This window comes from Amphiprion ocellaris, chromosome 23, assembly GCF_022539595.1.
Source record: "Amphiprion ocellaris isolate individual 3 ecotype Okinawa chromosome 23, ASM2253959v1, whole genome shotgun sequence".
Classification (NCBI taxonomy): Eukaryota; Metazoa; Chordata; class Actinopteri; family Pomacentridae; genus Amphiprion; species Amphiprion ocellaris.
In genome coordinates this window covers 21939012-21958570 of record NC_072788.1, presented here as the reverse complement: position 1 = coordinate 21958570, position 19559 = coordinate 21939012, and the positions used below count along the sequence as shown (strand labels likewise).

The window sequence follows — 19559 nt, the reverse complement described above, 5'->3', positions numbered from 1 at the left end:
ATTTTCATTAGTTTTTCATAGAGGTTTCTGTTAGTTTTTACATAGATTTTTATCAATTTTTATATAGGTTTGTATGTAAGTTTTTATTAGATATGAGGGATCTGAACCTATAGATTAAATATAATCAAACACTGCATGTTAATAATTAGTTTATTCCAGCAATAAGTGAACCTACACACTATCAACCCCAACATGCGGCCTATAATTCCATGTAAACACTGATCTGATTAATTAGGTTAAAGTGAGGATGCAAACAAACATACCTACTGACCCGAAATGTGAGTATACACAAGTTAGCGAAGGACGGAAAATGAAGTTTATTTGAGTAAAAGACGTTTCTTCATTACGCTAAATCAAATCGAGCCGTCCTCTCTGTCCTGCTCGACACTCAACACAAACACAAAGAGCCTCTTTCTGATTTTTGGACCTTGTCTTGGTCGAATGTAATGAATAGCTGTGAGTGCCTGAGTGTGCGTGTGCGTGTGCATGTGTGTGTGTTGGGACTGAGATGAAGGTACCTCTTGTTTCTCCTCGTCAGCGTCCAGTGGCCCTACATAGCCTTTGACCTCATTAAGGAGCTCTCACTGAAAACAAAGCGACTATCAGTGCAGGCAGCTGCCACGTAGATGATGAAGACGAGGACACACACACACCGTATACACACACACACACACACACACACACACACACACACACACACATGAACACGCACATTTTCTATCTCATTCAAAACTGTCTCAGCCCCCTTATGACTTTTCCTAGCTTCATTTTTAAAGCACTTATGTGTTCTTAGTATGTTTTTAATGTAATTTTCTACAGAAGTCATCCAGCTACACAACTTTACTGTGTGTGTGTGTTTCTTCGGCCCGATAAGAGGGGCATTTATCAACGATGACCAAGCAGAGCTGAAGTTCCAGCGACGTGGACGAACAAAACCTACCTTTGTGCCCCCCTCTGTGTTAGTGTGAGCGTCTCAACCCCGCCGCTTCGCCGTGGACAAAACCACATGAATACTCACATTCATTACAGTCGGATAATGCGCTGGCCTGTTTTATAGCGTTTTCATGTGCTTCATTGTGTGATAAGTTGCCTCCGATGCAGCCTGAACAGCTGCCGACTTTCAAATACGTCCTCAATATCCGAAAACAGGCACTTTTAGTTTTATCGACTCAAATCTCGACTTCAAGAGGGTCAAAGTGTATTAATTGTCCATTAAACTTGTGTAACTACGAAGGTTTTAAAACAAGAATAATCACATTGTGCAGTAATGCGATATGAAACCCTTCAAATCAAATTAAGTTCTACGCTCAGCTGAACAAGGCCAGAAAACTAAATTCCCTTCTTGAGTCATCTACACCTTGCTAGGAAAAGACTGGACCCCCTTTGCTTTGAGAACTGCCTTCATTCCTCATGGCATTCTTTCAGTAAGGTGTTGGAAACATTCCTCAGAGGTTTTAGTACATATTGACATGATAGCATCACACAGTTGATGCAGATTTGTCGGCTGTACGTCCATAATGCCATTCCCCTGTTCCACCGCATCCCAAAGGTTCTATTGGATTGAGATCTGGTGACTATGGAGGCCGTTGGAGTACGGTGAACTCATTGTCATGTTCAAGAAACCAGTTTGAGATGATTTGAGGTCTGTGACATGGTGCATTATCCTGCTGGAAGTAGCCATCAGAAGATGGTCCACTGTGGTCATAAAGGGATGAACATGGTTAGCAACAATACTCAGGTAGGCTGTGGTGTTTAAACAATGCTCAGTTGGTACTACGGGGCTCAAAGTGTGTCAAGGAAATATCCCCCGCACCATTACACCCTCACCAGCCTGAACCGTTGATACAAAGCAGGAATAGAATAGAATAAAATAGATAGAATTTTTTGCCATTTGCACAGGTACATCCCAGTACAGGTACATTGGAATTCTTGTACGTGACTCCAAGTCAAAATAGGAATAATTTAGCAACAATTAAAAAGAAACAAGAACCCTGAAATAAATCACACTAAAGTTTAAATAAATTAAAGTTAGATACAAATATTAGCATAAATAGATAAACACAAAAATCAATAAAATTCTTATTGCACATCATGAGAGTATTGCACATTTGTCCCTTGTAATTTGTGTGGTGTCGCGATATTTTGATGTTGTGCTGTGTTACAGCACCTCCCCTCCTTGACGTCCAGTGCCACTTGTCTGATTGTGGCCGGGAAAAAGCTGTTATGAAAACGCGTTGTACAGCTCTGATGCTCACTGGTCTGCTGTGTCTCAGGCCGTAGCCTGAGTTCCCCCACCAAAACAGGCCATGAGCTGGATGGAGGTTATCCTTCAGAATGTTCTGCGCTTTCCGCCGGCACCGATGTGTCTTTATGGGGATGTCTGTGTTGTGCTGGTCAAATCTGGCATAGAAGCTGTTAAAATTGTCAGGTAGGGGGATGCTCTGGATTACAGCGGTGTCTGCATTTTTCCTGTAGTTAGTGACTGATTTTATTCCATGCCACATGCTCTTTGTGTTATTTTCCCTGTAGCAGCTCTCAAGTCTTTGGGTGTATGTTCTCTTAGCAGCTTTGATGGCTCTCTGGAGCTCATGTCGACCCAGCCTGTACTCCCCAATGTCTCCTGACTTGAAGGCTGCACACCGGATCCCGATCTTGTGGCAAATATCCGTATTGAACCAGGCTGGGGGTACACACGGATAGTCTGGGAGGGGATACACATGGATTTACACCAGTCAATATAGCTACTCACAGTGTCTGTGTGCTCCTGATTATTGTCAGTAGCATCCTTGAAAATGCTCATGTCTGTGGCATTCAGACAGCCCTGCAGTTTTTGCACTGCTTCTTCAGTCCACATCTTTACGGTCCTGATTGTGACTGGGTCTGTTTTAAGCCTTTTGGCGTAGGTTGGCTGTAGCAGGATGGATCAGTGCCATCATGTTGTTTACACAAAATTCTGACCATCTGAATGTCGCAGCTTAAATCAAGACTCATGAGACCAGGCAACGTTTTTCCATTCTTCTATTGTCCAATTTTGGTGAGCCTGTATGAATTGTAGCCTCAGTTTCCTGTTCTTAGCTGACAAGAGTGGCACCCGGTGTGGTCTTCTGCTGCTGTAGTCCCTGCACTCCTATCGGTACCAGAATCACTGCATTCTGTTAGAGCTGCTGGACAGTCTTCAGCTGGATTGCTGTTAAATCTGTCAGCTGCTTTTGACACGGTTAAACACCAAATCCTCCTCTCTACATTCACTGAGCTCGGCATCTCAGGATCAGCCCTCCACTGGTTTGTCATACCTCTCAGGAAGATACTTCACAGTATCTTGGAGGGGAAAAGTGTCTGAGCTGCACAGTCTATCCACAGGGGTTCCTCAAGGGTCAGAGCTTGGTCCTCTCCTCTTCTCAATATACACAATGCAATAATCCATTCCCATGGTTTCTCATACTATTGCTGTGCTGATGACACCCAGCTCTTCCCATCTTTTCCCCCAGACAACCACACTGTCTCTGCCTGGATCTCATCATGCCTTGCAAATATCTCAGCATGGATGAAAAAACACCACCTTCAACTCAACCTCTCCAATACTGAGCTTCTTGTCATCCCAGCCAGTCCTTCTATACAACAAGAAATCAACATCCAGCTTGAATCAACCCAACTCAAACCCACAAATCCTGCCAGAAACTTGGGTGTCCTACTAACTTTGAAGGGTCATGTGGCCTCTGCTGCTCGGTCGTGTCGATTCGTCTTGTACAGCATCAGGAAGATCAGACCTTTCCTGTCTGAATATGCAGCTCAACTCCTGGTACAGATCGATATCACACATTGCAACGAACATAACAAACCGTATCTTCCTTAAAGGGTGCTTTTGCAGGTTCTATTGAGATTAATTTTAATTTTTAAAAGCCTGGACCCTCTATACAGCCTTTCAAGCAAATTTGTTTAGTTTGAAACAGTTTATTTTCAATGAAATCCAACCATGTGTTTTCCTCGGTGCCCCAGAGGATGAGTGGAGCTGCATGAAATAATTAAAAATAGTAGTCTAAGGAACACAAACATTAGTCAGAGCCGGCCAACAATAGTGCCATAATATTCACTGATTACCAGACAAAATATTACGCCGCAGATAAAACCGCACAATGGCTCTGCTTGTGTCACACTTATTATGCGCCGATATCTTATGAAAACATGGGTAAAAGAGAGTCGGGCTGCCAGGTTGGATGTCATTAACCCTCGCTGCTGACTTGTATTGTGCGTTAGTGGTTAGCTGATCCTCATTGACCCCCATTGTGTGACGGTGACGGAACAAATCTCCATGTGAATCGGAGGCCAACAATATGGGGCAACTAAGAATAGCCAGGCAGGTTGAAGGTTAGCCAATGTCTCTGATTGGACAGGCACAGATTGTCTTTATGACATATTTAGTCTGTCGAGGGAAAAACTAATTGTTCTGACTGTTAAAATGAACTTTAATTTGATGCTGTGCTTTGCTGGTAGCATGTTATGGCGAGAAAGATGATATTAAACCACATCAGAATCTATTATTCCTGTGATTTTCCCATATAAAACAACAAAAAAGTATGTTTGTTTTGCATTGCAGGGAGGTTGACAGTTCCGAAATGCTAAACTAAATAAATCCACCAAATGGCATCTGTGACTTGGAAAAGAAAGATGTTGAGCTAATGTAGTCCAAGCTCGTGTTTACATCATGTATATTGGCCCAAGTCTGCTGCTTGCTTTTGGATAAAATTCAACCTATTGTTGCATTTTAGCCACAAAACAGAGCTTTCTGTAAATATGAAATTTGGTGGAATTAAATTTAACTTCAGAATTCTACTCCAGCTACTTTGGTGAGCTAATGATGTGAAATTACAAACTTTTGAATCATTGCATCCTAAATGTTAGTGTGCCAACATGCACATATAATAATGACCAAGCATTTAAATAATAAAGTCCAAATGCTAATATGTAAAAATGCTAACTGCTCACATCTTAATGTCCTAAAATTCCAAATATTGAATGTCATAGAAGTACTTTTTTTTTGCATTTTTTCCCTCGGCACATTTAACACCAGCTTTTGTGAATTTAAAATTTAGTTTATGAAAATAATACTTCAAAAATGCCACTTAAGCTACTTTGGTAAGCTAATGATGCTAAATGATAAACATTTAATGATAAATCATTCCATCCTAAACTTTATTGTGCCAACATGCTAAATGTATATAAGTTAATGTCTGGGCATTTAAAATAATGTAACCTGAATTCATTTATGTAAAAATGCTAATTGTTCACATCTTAATGTACTAAAATTCTAAATATTGGATGTCATAGACAGACTACTTTTGCATCTTTTTTCCCTCTTGGGACATTTAACACCAGCTTTTTGTGAATTTTAAATTTAGTTTAATTAAATTTAACTTCAGAATTCTAGTCTAACTACTTAGGTGAGCTAATGATGCTAAATGACAAACATTTTAATCATTACATCCTAAACTTTAGTGTGCCAGCATGCTAAATGTATATATGTTATGACCGCACATTTAAAGTGTTATATACCGAAAACCAGCTTGTAAAAATGGTAAATGCTCACATCTTTATGTCCTAACGTTCCAAATATCAGATGTTGCAGGCACATTACTTTTGCATCTTTTTGTTTTTTCAAAGTAACACAAGCCATTCGGTGGCATAATTTATCAAATGCTTTTTACATTGCTCTGTATTTGTACAATTAGAGCAGGTTTGGCGGTTTGATCCCCTTCTCTTCCACATGACGATGTGTCCTTGGGCAAGACAACAAATCCAAACGTTGCTTTGGATGGCAGGCGACTCGGTCGCCATTGGTGTGTGAATGTGAGTTAAATACAAAAAAATAACAAAATAAATGAAGTAAAAAATGAAGTAAATAAAAAACAATGATAAACAAAATGAAATAAATGAAATTAAAATAAATAAATAAAAATAAATTCATTACATAAATAAATAATAATAAATAAAACCAAATATTAAAGCACTTTGAGCACCACTAAGGTAGAAAAGTGACCACACAAGTGCAGATATTTTCTATGCTGGGAATGCATTCATTATTACACTACCGTTCAAAAGTTTGGGGTCACTCAGGCAATTTCTTGTTTTCCATCAAAACCCACACTTTTATTCATGTGCTAACTTAATTGCACAAGGGTTTTCTAATCATCAATGAGCCTTTCAACACCATTATTTAACACAATGTAGCATTAGAACACAGGAGTGATGGTTGCTGGAAATGTTCCTCTGTACCTCTATGGAGATATTCCATTAAAAATCAGCCGTTTCTCGCTAGAATAATCATTTACCACATTAACAATGTCTAGACTGGATTTACAATTCTTTTAATGTCATCTTCAGTAGTGTATTTTCATGACTGTCCATTTTACAAGCCAAGAAACTGACAATGAGCTAACATACCGGTCATAACATGCTAAATTTTAGTGGCCCTTTATGATAAAAGTAAATTTGTTAAAGAACTAACGATTACATTGGTTCAGGTTAAATATTAGCATGTTAAAATGCTAAAAGAGTCTTATTACAGAGCTAACCTTCCTGACGTTATGCTAAACAGTAGAATATTTACATATTTATGAAAGCTTATTTTAATTTTCTGCCATTTTGCGTCCTCTCAGACTACCTGGCCCAGCTTTGTGTTTGTGTTGAATCAGAGCAGTGAGAATCTACCTTTCTCTCTGACTCTGCTCCACCCAAACCCATTCTGTTGCCTAATTCTGTTCTCGTTTGTCATTTCCCAGCAGCTGAGTCCGTCTCAGGCTCGCTGCTCTGATTGAAAAACAAACCACAGATCCAAACTTCCTGCTGCTGCCTCAGCGGGCAAATACACAGACCGACATGCAGAGTGTGAATCCAGCTCATATCCTTTGTCACATATTGTACCGCTGCCTTCTCTTTCCTGTCTCCGTCCATAGAGCTGCAACTGTGGCACCAGAGTTCACTTGATTTGTGGACTCCAAGACTCCCCTTTTATCTCTGTTTTATTTGGCAGAGACTTGCCCACAGGTAGTCTTTTGTCTCAAGTTTTGGCCAAAACTTTGGCTTTAAGTTCTGTTATTGTGTATATTTGATTCATAAATTAACTTATACCTCTAGTAAATGAACCATATTAGAAGCCGCAGGTAAATATATTTGCTAAAGTGGATGGGACATTGGATGACCATTTGAGGAAATGGCATCAACACCCTCAGATTAACTAATAAAATACTTAACATGATTTCAGCTCCAAAAGGCTTAATTTTCTAGAATAAACACTTTTAATTACTCCGCCAAGGAACGTGGTAGGGTTATGTGGCGATTGGTGTACATTTGTCCATCTGTCTGTCTGTCTGTCTGTCTGTTAGCAAAATTATTAAAAAACACCAACAGATTTGGATGAAATTTTCAGGGAAGGTCAGAAATGACACAAGGACCAAGTGATTAGATTTTGGCAGTGATGTGACTTATAGTCTGGATCTACAGATTTGTTAAAGATTTCTGTATCATTGTGACATAGCAGCACGGCATCATTGTAACTATGACAACAAGCTGCCTGCTGACGATCACATGAATGTGATCCTACTACAAATCCACCACTGCGGACTTAACAGGACTTATCCATCAGAAATGATACAAGGAACAATTGATTAAATTGTGGGGATGTTTCCGAGTCCCATCAATTTCCGCCGCCTGCTACATATTTAGGTCACGCGATTCGGTATTCATACATAACGTGCACATGCAGAACGAACGCCTGTGCTCAGCGCAGGGTCATTTTTTATTAAAGATTTCATCCATCGGACATGATGCAACCACTGAGCAGCCTTGGCAGAGTACTCAGCTCTCTGAGTGCTTTTCATGTGTAAATAGTAGTGGGTCTAAAACACACTTCTGTAAATGTGTTATTGTCATGCATAAAGAAGCAAAACAAATGCAAACTTGCAAAAGAATGGTTGTATTTTGTCAAGAATGAACAAACTAAACCAGATCAGATAAACTCATTTTCCCCATGTGGCCTATAATTCTAAAATAAGAGAGCCTGGCTTTGTTTCTCTGCTTTTACAACATTTAAAGAGTTTTCTGAATGTCTGGACCAGCAAACAGCAAAGTTGGTACCAAGAGAAACGTTATTAGTATTTGTTTTCCTCTTTAAATTGCTGGCAAAATACGAGCTGATAAGACGCAGCCAAATTTTTATCAGGATTGCTCAACGGCTCGCTCGAATTCCCCTCGTCTCTGCTGGGAGGAACAGAAGTAAATACAAATGTGTGTCCGTCTCAGAGCCGCACAGGAAGGGAGGATGTCTCTGCTCCCAGATTGGCAGTGGGGGGGAAGCGTCCCGCCTCTCTACTTCCTACTTCCTCTTTTCCTGTCTGCAGCCACTTCCTGTCCTGCCCCTCACTGCCGTCAGGGGGGACGTGTCGGCTCCCAGAGTCAATCACCGGAAACATCGCCAGGCGATACAGTGTGTGCGACCCAGGGAAAGCTGTCTGTTTACGAAATGACACAGAAAATGTGCCCAAAGAAGCTGATTAGTGTCGTTTGTTATTCTTTTTATGGAAGGAGGGAGAACTCAGAAATGCTTTGCAGTTTAACACAGTTTTAATGTCATTAATCATATTAAATCATGGAATCAACATGCACAACATTTACAGTGGCTTTACATATTGCAGATATTTTACTACTCACATTTTTAAGTAGTTTCCATCCATGTCCCCTCTCTGCTCTGTGGAAACACTGCCTGCAGTTCAGCTGAACTCCCTCATTTTTATCTTAATGTGACTTTCAGTCAAAGCTGAATCACTAAAGGCCTCACAGTTTCACCAAGAAGTGCAGATTTTTATGTATTTTATTGTAGTGTCTGGTGCAAATTCTTTCACGAGACCTTCAAACTGAAGCAATTTTGATCAAATTTAATGATTTCAGGTTTATATTTTGGTAATATTCCCGTCCGAACCACCTGTCACACATGATTCATTCCAAAACTGTCAGAAAGTTGAAAACGATGAATTTTTTGGTTTTTACATTTTCTAGCTCTGATGAATGGTGCAATTTTGGCAGATTTTTTTGTTTTCTGTTATTGTGTTTTTTGTAAGGATAGCTCGGACAGACTCGATCATAGAAGATGGGATCATGTTGTCTTCGTTTTCAGAATCAGAAAGATAGATAGATAGATAGATAGATAGATAGATAGATAGATAGATAGATAGATAGATAGATAGATAGATAGATAGATAGATAGATAGATAGATACTTTATTAATCCTGAGGGAAATTTAAGTATTCAGCAGCTTACATACAGCAAATAAGGCAGGTTAGTAACAAGATTAACATTAACATTAAAGGTTAGTATATGCTCTAAAAGGCATGCTCTTCAATACTATGTACTTTAAAACAGTGCTATAAACTTTAAAACTTTTTTTTAATTTTAATATCTACAAAAATACTAAACATGAACCCAATAGTCATTATACAGTATTTATACAACTGAAGGCACAGTGATTTAAAGTGATTCAGATAGGTAGTAAAAACGTGAGCTCGCACACACAAGGAATTTGTCTTGGTAACTGACACTTACAGTTCTCACGAAAAGTTATTTAGACAACAAGATTACAGGGTTAGTAAGTAGTAAATATCAAGCTAATCTAATGTAGGTCAAAGACCTAATAAATATAACAAATCTAAAAAAATCTAGATACGCTAAGGAAGAAGTACTGTAAAGACATGAAGATAGCTTCAGCCATATTGCACTGTTTGCACTGATATTCCCATCAAGCAAGATGTTTTTACAAACTGACTGTCCACATATTTCTAGTACTTGAACTTTGGATTTTGCCAAGGAGACGGAGCCTCAGCAGAGTTATGTGACTATCGGCGTTGGTTTGTCTGTCTGTTTGTCTGCCTGTTAGCAACATTACTCAAAAACGGACTAACAGATTTGGATGAAATTTTCAGAGAAATGACTGACACAAGGACCAAGTGATTAGATTTTGGCAGTGATGCAGCTTATAGTCTGGATCCATGGATTTGTTAAAGATTTCTGGATCATTGTGAGATAGCAGCACGACGTCACTGTAACTATGACAACAAGTGAACACTACATCAGCTGCCTGCTGACAGTCACATGATTGTGATCCTACTACAAATCCACCGCTATGGACTTATCGGGACTTATTCTTTGGAAATGATACAAGGAACAATTGATTAAATTATGGGGGTGTTTCCGAGTCCCATCACTTCCGCTGCATATTTAGGTCACGCAATTCAGTCTCCATACATAACGTACATATACATAGCACACGCCTGTGCTCAGAGCAAGGTCATTTTGTTTGTGGGTACATCTACATATTCTATGATGCCATGATTTCTGCCACAAATTTTTTGAAGATTCGGAAATCATTCAGCGGCTGAACAGCCTTGGCGGAGTATTGTGCTCTCTGAGTACTTTTCTTGTTTAGTACTTGTAGTTACAACTGAGCAGACAGTGAAACCACATCACTGGTGCTTTCACACACAAGGCCATAGCAACTTATTTTAATGCATTTTCGATGGATTACACAACATGGACAGGGTGACACTGGATGCATTGTGCACACATTTATAGCGTATAACACTAGGGAGAAGAATTATCACAGAAAGCGTATCGCTACATCAAAACAGCATGATCTGATATCCAGAGTTTCCCAGCATTTAGTAGTAGTATTTGTGGTGTGCTACGCCTTAAAAGGAAAACTGTCAGATGAGGCTAAAAAAGATGGATTGATGAAAAGGTAGGGAGGGTGAGGCAGAGTGCAGAGACAGACCAGCGTACGTGCGCTATGTGACCATGATTCAGGCATTTTTCTTTCACTTGTTGAAAACATTTATTAGATAGCAGACGGAGTTCATTTGTTTTCCCCGAGACGTTTTCCCCTCCGCTGTGCAGCTCGGCATCCTTCATGGCTGCAGATCCTGCTGATGGCTGTGAAAACAAACATGCTCTCTCACACACACACACACACACACACACACACACACACACACACACACACACACACACACACACACACACACACACACACACACACACACACACACACACACACACACGCTGCTCTCCACAGATGGGCTGCTGCATGCTAACAACCCACAAACTTTTTCACAGACGTGCACATATATCACGCACACCAGCTTGTGCATGTACCTGACAAGTATGGACCTCACATTTATGATAAATGCTGCTACAGAGTTGAACTTTCGAAGTCAAATTTATGACCAAAACCCAGAAAAGTTAACACCACAGCAGAACAAACTCACAGGAAAACCATAGGAGGAGTAAATCTATAGGATTAGTTAAACTTTATTGATTCTTCACCGGAGAAATTCACATGTTGCAGCAGCTGGATACAGATAAAGAAAAACAAGCACAAGAATTACAAAAAGTACAATAAGGTTATAAAATAAAGATGTAATAATAAAAAAGGTCTCATATAATGAATCTACATATGCATATGTACATTATGACAGAGGTAAATTTACATATGGATAAGTACAGTTATGATATAAGGAATTTACATATGGATATATTCACATCCTACATGATGAATTTACATATATAGAGGTTTGGCATGGAGGATATTGAACCCACAATTCTGTTATTGCAGTCAAAAGACATTGGTGGAAAAGACCAGTGCTTAACATGAAGTTATTACACATGAATATGATCAATTGTTCTTTAATAAATTAATAAAATACCAAATCTTGGTACACTACAGACCAAAATTTTGGAAGCAAGATAAAATTTTTGTACATAAAAAGATCATAGTTTGTCTAATGTACTTTGCAACAGAATAAGCATAATTATTACAGTCACTCATCAGAATACAGTTTTACTATAGTTATCAGCTTTTGTCTGTACTCTTAATATTTATTGACATTTTTGTCTGCAAACTCAAAAGTCAAAGAGCTAAAGTGAATAATGCAAACTGATTTGTTTTTTACTTTTTACACTGAAATTGTGACTTTTGCAAATCTACTCAACCCTAAAGCTAAGCCCTTCTTCTCTTTTGTTAACATTTATTCAGCAATTGTCTGGTAACTTCAGTGTATACCAAGGTAAGGTAAATTAATGAAAATGGTGCATATTAATGAAATCAAAGTCGGATCGTCCAGTATTTGCATCCCAGAATCCATAGGATTCATGCAGGTTTTTAAGAAAGACGTTGTGAACAGAAACTTGAAGTTGCTTCCAAACTTTTGACCTGTAGTGTAGGTCTGTCATTGGATTACTCCCACGTGTAAATGTCGCCGTCTCAATGTTTGATTTGTATAAATGGTGCTGACTTATCATGTGCAGAACAAAAAAACCTAGTTTGAGCAGAGGCTACTACTAATAATACATAATACTATGCTGCTGCCTTATTTTCTTCAAATATCAGCATAGTGCCACTGCTTTTCGGAGTTTTTTTAGGGGACTGAGAGGTTTTTCCGGCATATTGTTGAAGTGGAAAATAGCCGTTTATAGCAGCTAACCATTTGTGGAACCTGTCTTGCTAGTTTCTCCGTCTTTACTTTGGTTCAGAACCGACAAAGCCTCTTGGATGAAGCATGAAACATCCTCAACAACCAAAGAATGAAATCCAGTTGATTTCTGCTGAAGTTCTTTTCATTCTCATCCCCTATATAACTGTGAATCTACACAAACTCATCAAACTCACCACATGAAAGATACCGCCTGGTCCGTTTGTTGACATTGGCAACCTTCAGTATTCTGGTAGTATCTCCGTCATGTACAGTACATGCACCTTTTTATCCTGTTCAATTTTAACCTGCTGTTATTCTTAGACATCCACTACATAATTTTAGTTGTCACTGTTTGCATTTATCTGAATGTTTTTCATATTTTTTAGCTTAAAGTGCTTGCACTAGTGAGGAACGTGACAGGAAAATGACATTAAAGGGATCTTGAATCTCTTGAATCTTGTATACATACAGACAATTAAGGCTCAAAGCAGCTTTTCTCATGCCGGTTGCGATGTTCTTTCACTCTTGAATGTGAAAACCATCCAAATTTCTTTTTGTATGAAGCAGCAAAAAAAAATTGCTAACTAGTACTCAGATAAATGTATAATAATTCCTTTTTTTGCTTTCATGAAGACTGCAGAATAGACATGTGGATAAACACACATGTTCTCTTGACCAATGTTAGTATTTCTCATACAAACAAGCTCAGAGAGACAGTGAGTGATGTGCAGAGGGTCCATGTTAAGGACTACAGTAAATATCCAGAGACCTTTTCCTATTTATCTCCCAGAGTGTCTACCGGAGCCAGTCAGCAAGTATTTTCTGTCTCCTGACCTTGCCCAGGTCACTGGTAGAAGTCTATCTTTTCACCTCCTTTTTTCTCTAATGAGCCCTTTTCAAGCCGTCTTTTCCGCACTATTAGGAATATCGGAACATTTTATCGTAATACGTTAGCAGCGTCCTTACTTTTTCTCTCCGTTTTCTCGACCTCTCCACGGTCGTCCAAACCAAACAAGCAGCCAGCAGGAGACTGAGTGTGTGATTTGTGTGTCTGTGTGTGCTTTTGTGTTGCTGGACAGCAGGAGACAGAGCAATGGGTTCATGGGAATACAGTGTATGTGTGTGTTAAGTAACCGCTCTCATGTTGAGACCGGAGGTAAGACAGAAACTCATCGGGGCTAATTGGAAACAGACACTTTAAAACGTGGGGTTTAACTTTTGTATGCATGCTCTCACACCACACACACAAGCAAATATCCACAAATAATCACACTAAAAACGCACATACATGTACACACTCATCTGCATTTACTGCACACACCAGCACAAATCCCCTCCGTTTGACTCGGTCGGGCCTGTTAAACAAAGACAGAGCAGTCTTTGTCTTCAAATAAACAAAAATGTACTCCTGCTGCATGTTGGCTCACTTCGGCCTTGTGTGTAATTGTGTGTGTGCGTGCGTGCGTGCGTGCGTGCGTGCGTGTGTTGCCAAAAGATCTTCTGAAGTCTTCTCTAATGACGTCCATGTAATCCACTAAAGAGTTTCAGCTCAAAACAAGACATCTCTGTCTTTGAAATGACCGTTGCATCAGTGTAGAAATCATTATGGGATGAGAGACCAACAAGAAGTGGTAATAGCATTTTTAAACAGTAGATTCGTGCCAAAAATACCAAACATTCACTTGCTTTTTGTATTAGCACATGTAAACACCGTATCCTGATGTTAGAATCCAGGTTTCTCTGGGTTTGAGAAGCTAGCTAGCTGGTCGAAAGACTCACAAAGAAATGGATACCATAGCCAACTACCTCTGCAGGTGCAGCTTCAGCCTAATTACAAACAGAAATATGAAACAAGCGACATTCCCCACAACTGTCCTGTTCTTACAACACTATAGAGACTCTCATCTCATTACCAGAACTGGTGATCATACTGTTGTTTCCTCTGATTTTATGAAACGTTTAGATGTGTCAGTGAAAGATGCTAACATGAAGTTTATCCAGCCAGTCACGGCCGTGTACAGTGCCTTGAAAAAGTATTTGCCCCCCTACAAAGATCTTCTACTGTTGCATATTTGTCACCCTTAATCGTTCCAAACCATCAAACTAATATTCATATTAATTGGATATTAGACAGAGATAACCCTGTGAAAAAGTAACTGCCCCCCTGAACCTAACAACTGTTTGGTCCCTTGGCAGCAACAACTGCAGTTAAATGTTTGTTCCACCTTGTGATCAGTCTTTTATATCACCATAGAGGAATTCTGGTCCACTCTTCTCTGCAGAATAGTTTTAATTCAGTCACATTAGATGGTTTTCCAGCATGAACTGTCCTTTTAAGGTCTTGTCACAACATCTGAACTGAATTAAAGTCTAGATTTTGACTCCAGAACCTTCATTTAGTTCTTTTTTAGCCACTCAGTGGTGAACTTGCTTGTGTTCTTTGGGTCTTTGTCTTGCTGTGCAAACCATTTGTGCTTGAAGCTTAGATGAAAAATAGAAGATTTCTATAGGGAGGCAAATACTTTTTCATGGCCGTCTGTCTTCATCCACCACTTTTTTGTCCTAAATGGGGAAAGTGACAGTCAGACACCAGTCAAAGTCAAGGACATCTTTGATATTTTCTGTTGCTCTTGACTCCTGTTGCTGACAATAAGGTGGATAAACCAAACTGGCCTCATCCTCGATGACCAGATTAGGTTAAAGTCAGGCAAACAGTTGCAGGAATGTCAGATTAAATTACAGGCTTGTGTTGTAAACATTTCAGCCGTCTGGTAAAGAGCTCTCTGTAATCAAAATACTAGTATTTACCATGTAAAAGCCATATCCTCCATGAAAACCAGTATGCATGTGAACACAACCACCATAAATTTAACATTTCTGGGTTCTCAAGCATTTTTTTCACCATTTACCGACATTATATACACATAATATTCTTTTTTTATGACTTTTCAATCCTTAAGGGTGAAAACCAACTGATCACGGTTCATATAATGCACATTTGTAGTTTGGTAGTTTGGTTTTTGGGATCTACTAGAATTTGTTTGCATGCTTTAATGTTAAAAACCATATTTTTTCTTGTGAAACAATCAATTGTTCAATCAAAAGTTGATTTCTTTTCAGGTTATGTGTTATGTCAAGTCTATGAGTTCACGGATGTAGCTTCAGTAGATGCAGCTCTAGTGAGGGAATAACTACAAGGAATCTGCTCATTCTTTGTTGAACGGTAAGCTAGCATCAACTGGTGACGTAGTTAAATAGCAGAAGAAAAATCTGGACTTCAATCTTTGTGTTTCTGTAGGAGAGAATAACCTTTTTACATGCACAAAAAAACGGCTACATACCACACTAAAGGAAGTGGAAAAACCCCCAAAATATAATATGGGCTCTTTAATCCCTCTCCGTTTTCTATGAGACTTGTTCTTTTATTTTAGCCCTCAGTCACCTTGGCTCGCTCGGCCTGTTCTGCTGAATCTTCAGAGTCCAAGGCTTTCACAACAGTCGCTGCAAACGGACTGACGCACTTGTGGTCAGGTCTGGCCTCAGAGTTTGTTTTGCTCTCATGGCACTGACTCATGGCCTCGCAAATTCCCTGGAAATACATTTTCTTCAACTGACGTGCTCTGGTTTTAACTCCTGGTTGAACCCTCTGTCCGGGTTTCCACCTGTTTCTTTTTTTTCGGTGTGTTGACTGCGGAGCCTTTGGTATTTGCTGAAATCATCTCCGACTTTCTTTTTTTTTCTCTTCTTGTTGGTGAGGACCAGGCTGTCTTAGCAGAGGTCTGACTGATTTGTGGTTCCTCTTCTGTGTTCTGCATTATGTTTTCTTTCTGTGCACGAACCGGACTGGACTGCCTCATACATTTGTTTGTTAATGTAACTCCCAGACAACACACTGGGTTCACAAAATATAAATAACATGTGTCCAGTTTGAAAGTGCTAAGCTGTTTCTCTGCTCTGGGGAGAGGTGATGTCGGTCTGTTAATCAATCCACCACGTTGCTCCAGACTTCTCGACAAACTCTGGATGGATCGCCATGAAACTCTGCACAGACTGAGCCCAGAGGATGAGTCCTGATGACTTTAATGATCCCCCGGCTCTTCCTGTTGCGCCACCATGATGTTCACATTTGTGGTTTAATGTGACATGTCTCAACAACTATTAAAACGATTGTCATGTAATTAGGTGCAGACATTCTGGTTACCCTCAGGAGAAACTGTGTTGTTGAGCCCCTGACTTTTCATCTCACGATATCAAAATTGTTACTTTTATTACCAAAAAAAAAAAATGCAAAAGTAAAGACAGTCCCATCTGCTTGAGCTGCTAGAATGCTATTTTGCTAATAATGTTTTACCCTAAACTGTTGACATGTTGTTGCAGGAGTTATACAGCAGTTGGTTTATGTGCTTGGATGAGGAGCCAATGGTATAAAGATCATGACTGAACACTTGTAAGTCAGAATGCTTGGGGAAAACCCAATTCCAAAGCCCTTGCAGATCGGATTTATATCAGTTTTTTGTAGGCTTTGTCTCCGTTTTTGCTTTTTTTTCCATTTCCAGGTACAAGTACTGTTCAAAACAAGAATCTAAAACTGTTGGAACCACTGGAGCATGCACAAACGCTACAAGTTTGTCCCTTAATTAAACATTTTTTTGGTACCATTTCAGCCTAAATGTTCTGCCTAATCAACCAAATCTGTTATTTGCAAACTGATTGTTCTGATGCAAACCTTTAGGAAACTCAGAGATCAAAGAATGTTCAATATCCATGTTTAGAACAGTCAAATTGATCACAAATATCTAAGGTACAAGCAAAAAACTAATTCAGTTTGAGGAACACAATATACAACTACAGGGAGAATGAGGGATTAGGTGGATGTTATTTTTTATACTGTTATTTTGTCGGTATAAAAAATAACGTTATCCTATGATAGTTAACGACAAAATGAACATCATCCAAATGTTGGAAAACCATTTTAGGTGATTACCTCATATAAAAATAAAGAAAAACCATTAAATGAGGAGGTGTGTCCAAACTTTTGACTGGTAGTGTATAAAATGCAAAATATAGCAGGTATGACCTATAAAAGCAACCAAAAAGAGTGGAAAAAGATAAAACACTGCTCAAATGAAATTTTTTTTTTACTGCTGTTTGGAATCCATGTCAGCTTTTTCTTTGAAGGATTGATCCCCGAAAGCCTGTGTAAATATTCATCACCAGTCAGTCTCTCGGTCCAACTCTTCAAAGTCCAAACGCAGCCCGAAATTTTTCCAGAAAAGGGGGTGCATTCTTTAAAAAGGAGAGAGTGTACTTTGGCGCCGTGCTGCAGTGACTGTGTGCAGATGTGATGGATAAAAGCAAAAGACGCATCGGTTTGAAAAAACCCAAAAGTTGTGACGTGATCTCTGTTTGTGTTAGTTTTTCACAGAATACGGACCAGACTACTCGCTTGAGATCAGCCCGAGCTGTAGACCAGACCGCAACGACGCCAAACACCTGGACCAGGTCATCAGCACCATCAAAGGTGTGTGTGTGGTGTGTGGGATGCACAGGTGTTTGTGTGTAAACAGGTGTGTCTCGTCCTGCTGAACCCTCGCTCACCTGAAGCCCTTTTGTCTCCGCTCGGCTCTTTTTATGTTGCGGTTTCATGTGTCTGTTTCTATACATCTCTGTGTGGGATGAAGGTTTGTCTTTGTTTCCTCTCTGTTGCTCTGAACTTCCTTTTGTGTGCACAGTGTGTGTCTGTCATCCACACCCGCTAAGCCAGTGTCTTGTGTTTTTCTTTTTGCATCCTTTTCTGTCTATATGTGCCTTAATGTTTGCATGTACATCCGTGAGTGTGTCTGTGCAGCCTTGTGGTTAAAGCTAAAGCCGAGCCGTTTGGTCTTGGCGTTGACAGCCCGCAGCTCCCAGGAGAAACCCTCCAGCAGGGTGAAACTTAGGCGAAAAGTTGAGCGGTGGGAGAATTATTGGAAGGAGGTGAGGTCAAGAACTCACCCAAACACACGGAGGAGGGGGGTTCATTTTCCAAACATTAGCCACGACTTCGAGGATCCGGTGCATGGAAGTGTTAACCACAGACCAACAGGAAATCCTCCTTCCCTTCCCTCCATCACTGAAATGCTATATTTACCACAGCGCTTCGTTGATTCTGGTGAGTGAGAGTTATTGACTGAAGAAAAGGTGCCGAAAAGGTCAAAATCCGGCCGGTTACATCACTCTGTACAACTCACGGTTGCGGTCACAAAATCTCTTGGAAAACATCAATCAGTGCGTAAAATTTCTGGGAATCAGTGTTGTTCAAGGGGAGGGAGGAAAAAGCTATAAATGCAATAATTTATTTGCTACATATTGATCTTTTACATACAAAAAAACCAAGTGATTTAAGGACGCCGATCAGCCTCAGAGATTAAAGCCACTGACAGGTAAAGTGAGTAACACAAATTATGTTGTTACACCTATCAGTAGTGAACAGTCAGCTTGAATTCGACGTGTTCAAAGCAGGAAAAATGCACAATCTGAGGCGTTGTTTAATTGAAGAGGAGATGGAGCAGGATGTCCAGGTGATGCTCTACATCAGGGGTGTCAAACATACAGCCCGTGGGCCAAAACCAGCCCCGCCAGAGGGTCCAATCTGGCGTTTAAAGACTTTGCAAAGGGTAAAGATTACAGAGAAAACACTAACTGCAAATTGGAAATTTGTGAAACTGTAAATTTAAGATAATTTTTAGATCTTGACTAGATTCAGATCTCCAGATTGCGACCAAAATGGTTGCATTTGCAATATTTTTAAGAGTGTGTGAGTTAAAATTTAAAGTGGTCACATTGTGCGACCATTAAGCTGTATTGGTGTCACTCTAACCAGCACAGTCAGCTACTGTGTTAACCACAGTGGTGGAAAGTGGTACTTTTAGAACTTCGGTGTACTGCGGTATTTACATTTAAAAATGCAGTATTGTTGTGAAATGCGGAGCACACTTATATGCGATGTTTTTTCTGCTCATAGAAAAGGCCACATGTAGAAAACAAGAAAAGCACTCAGAGAGC

At 39.7% G+C, this 19559-nt stretch overlaps 1 protein-coding gene across 1 annotated transcript in view; it reads left to right on the top strand.

The window, feature by feature from the left end:
• hdac8 (histone deacetylase 8) overlaps positions 1-19559 on the top strand; it is a 46526-nt gene that overhangs the window by 11563 nt on the left and 15404 nt on the right. Inside the window, exon 10 of the mRNA XM_023261593.3 lies at positions 17931-18036. Coding sequence (XP_023117361.2) covers positions 17931-18036 — 106 coding nt within the window. The remainder of the gene's footprint in view (positions 1-17930; positions 18037-19559) is intronic.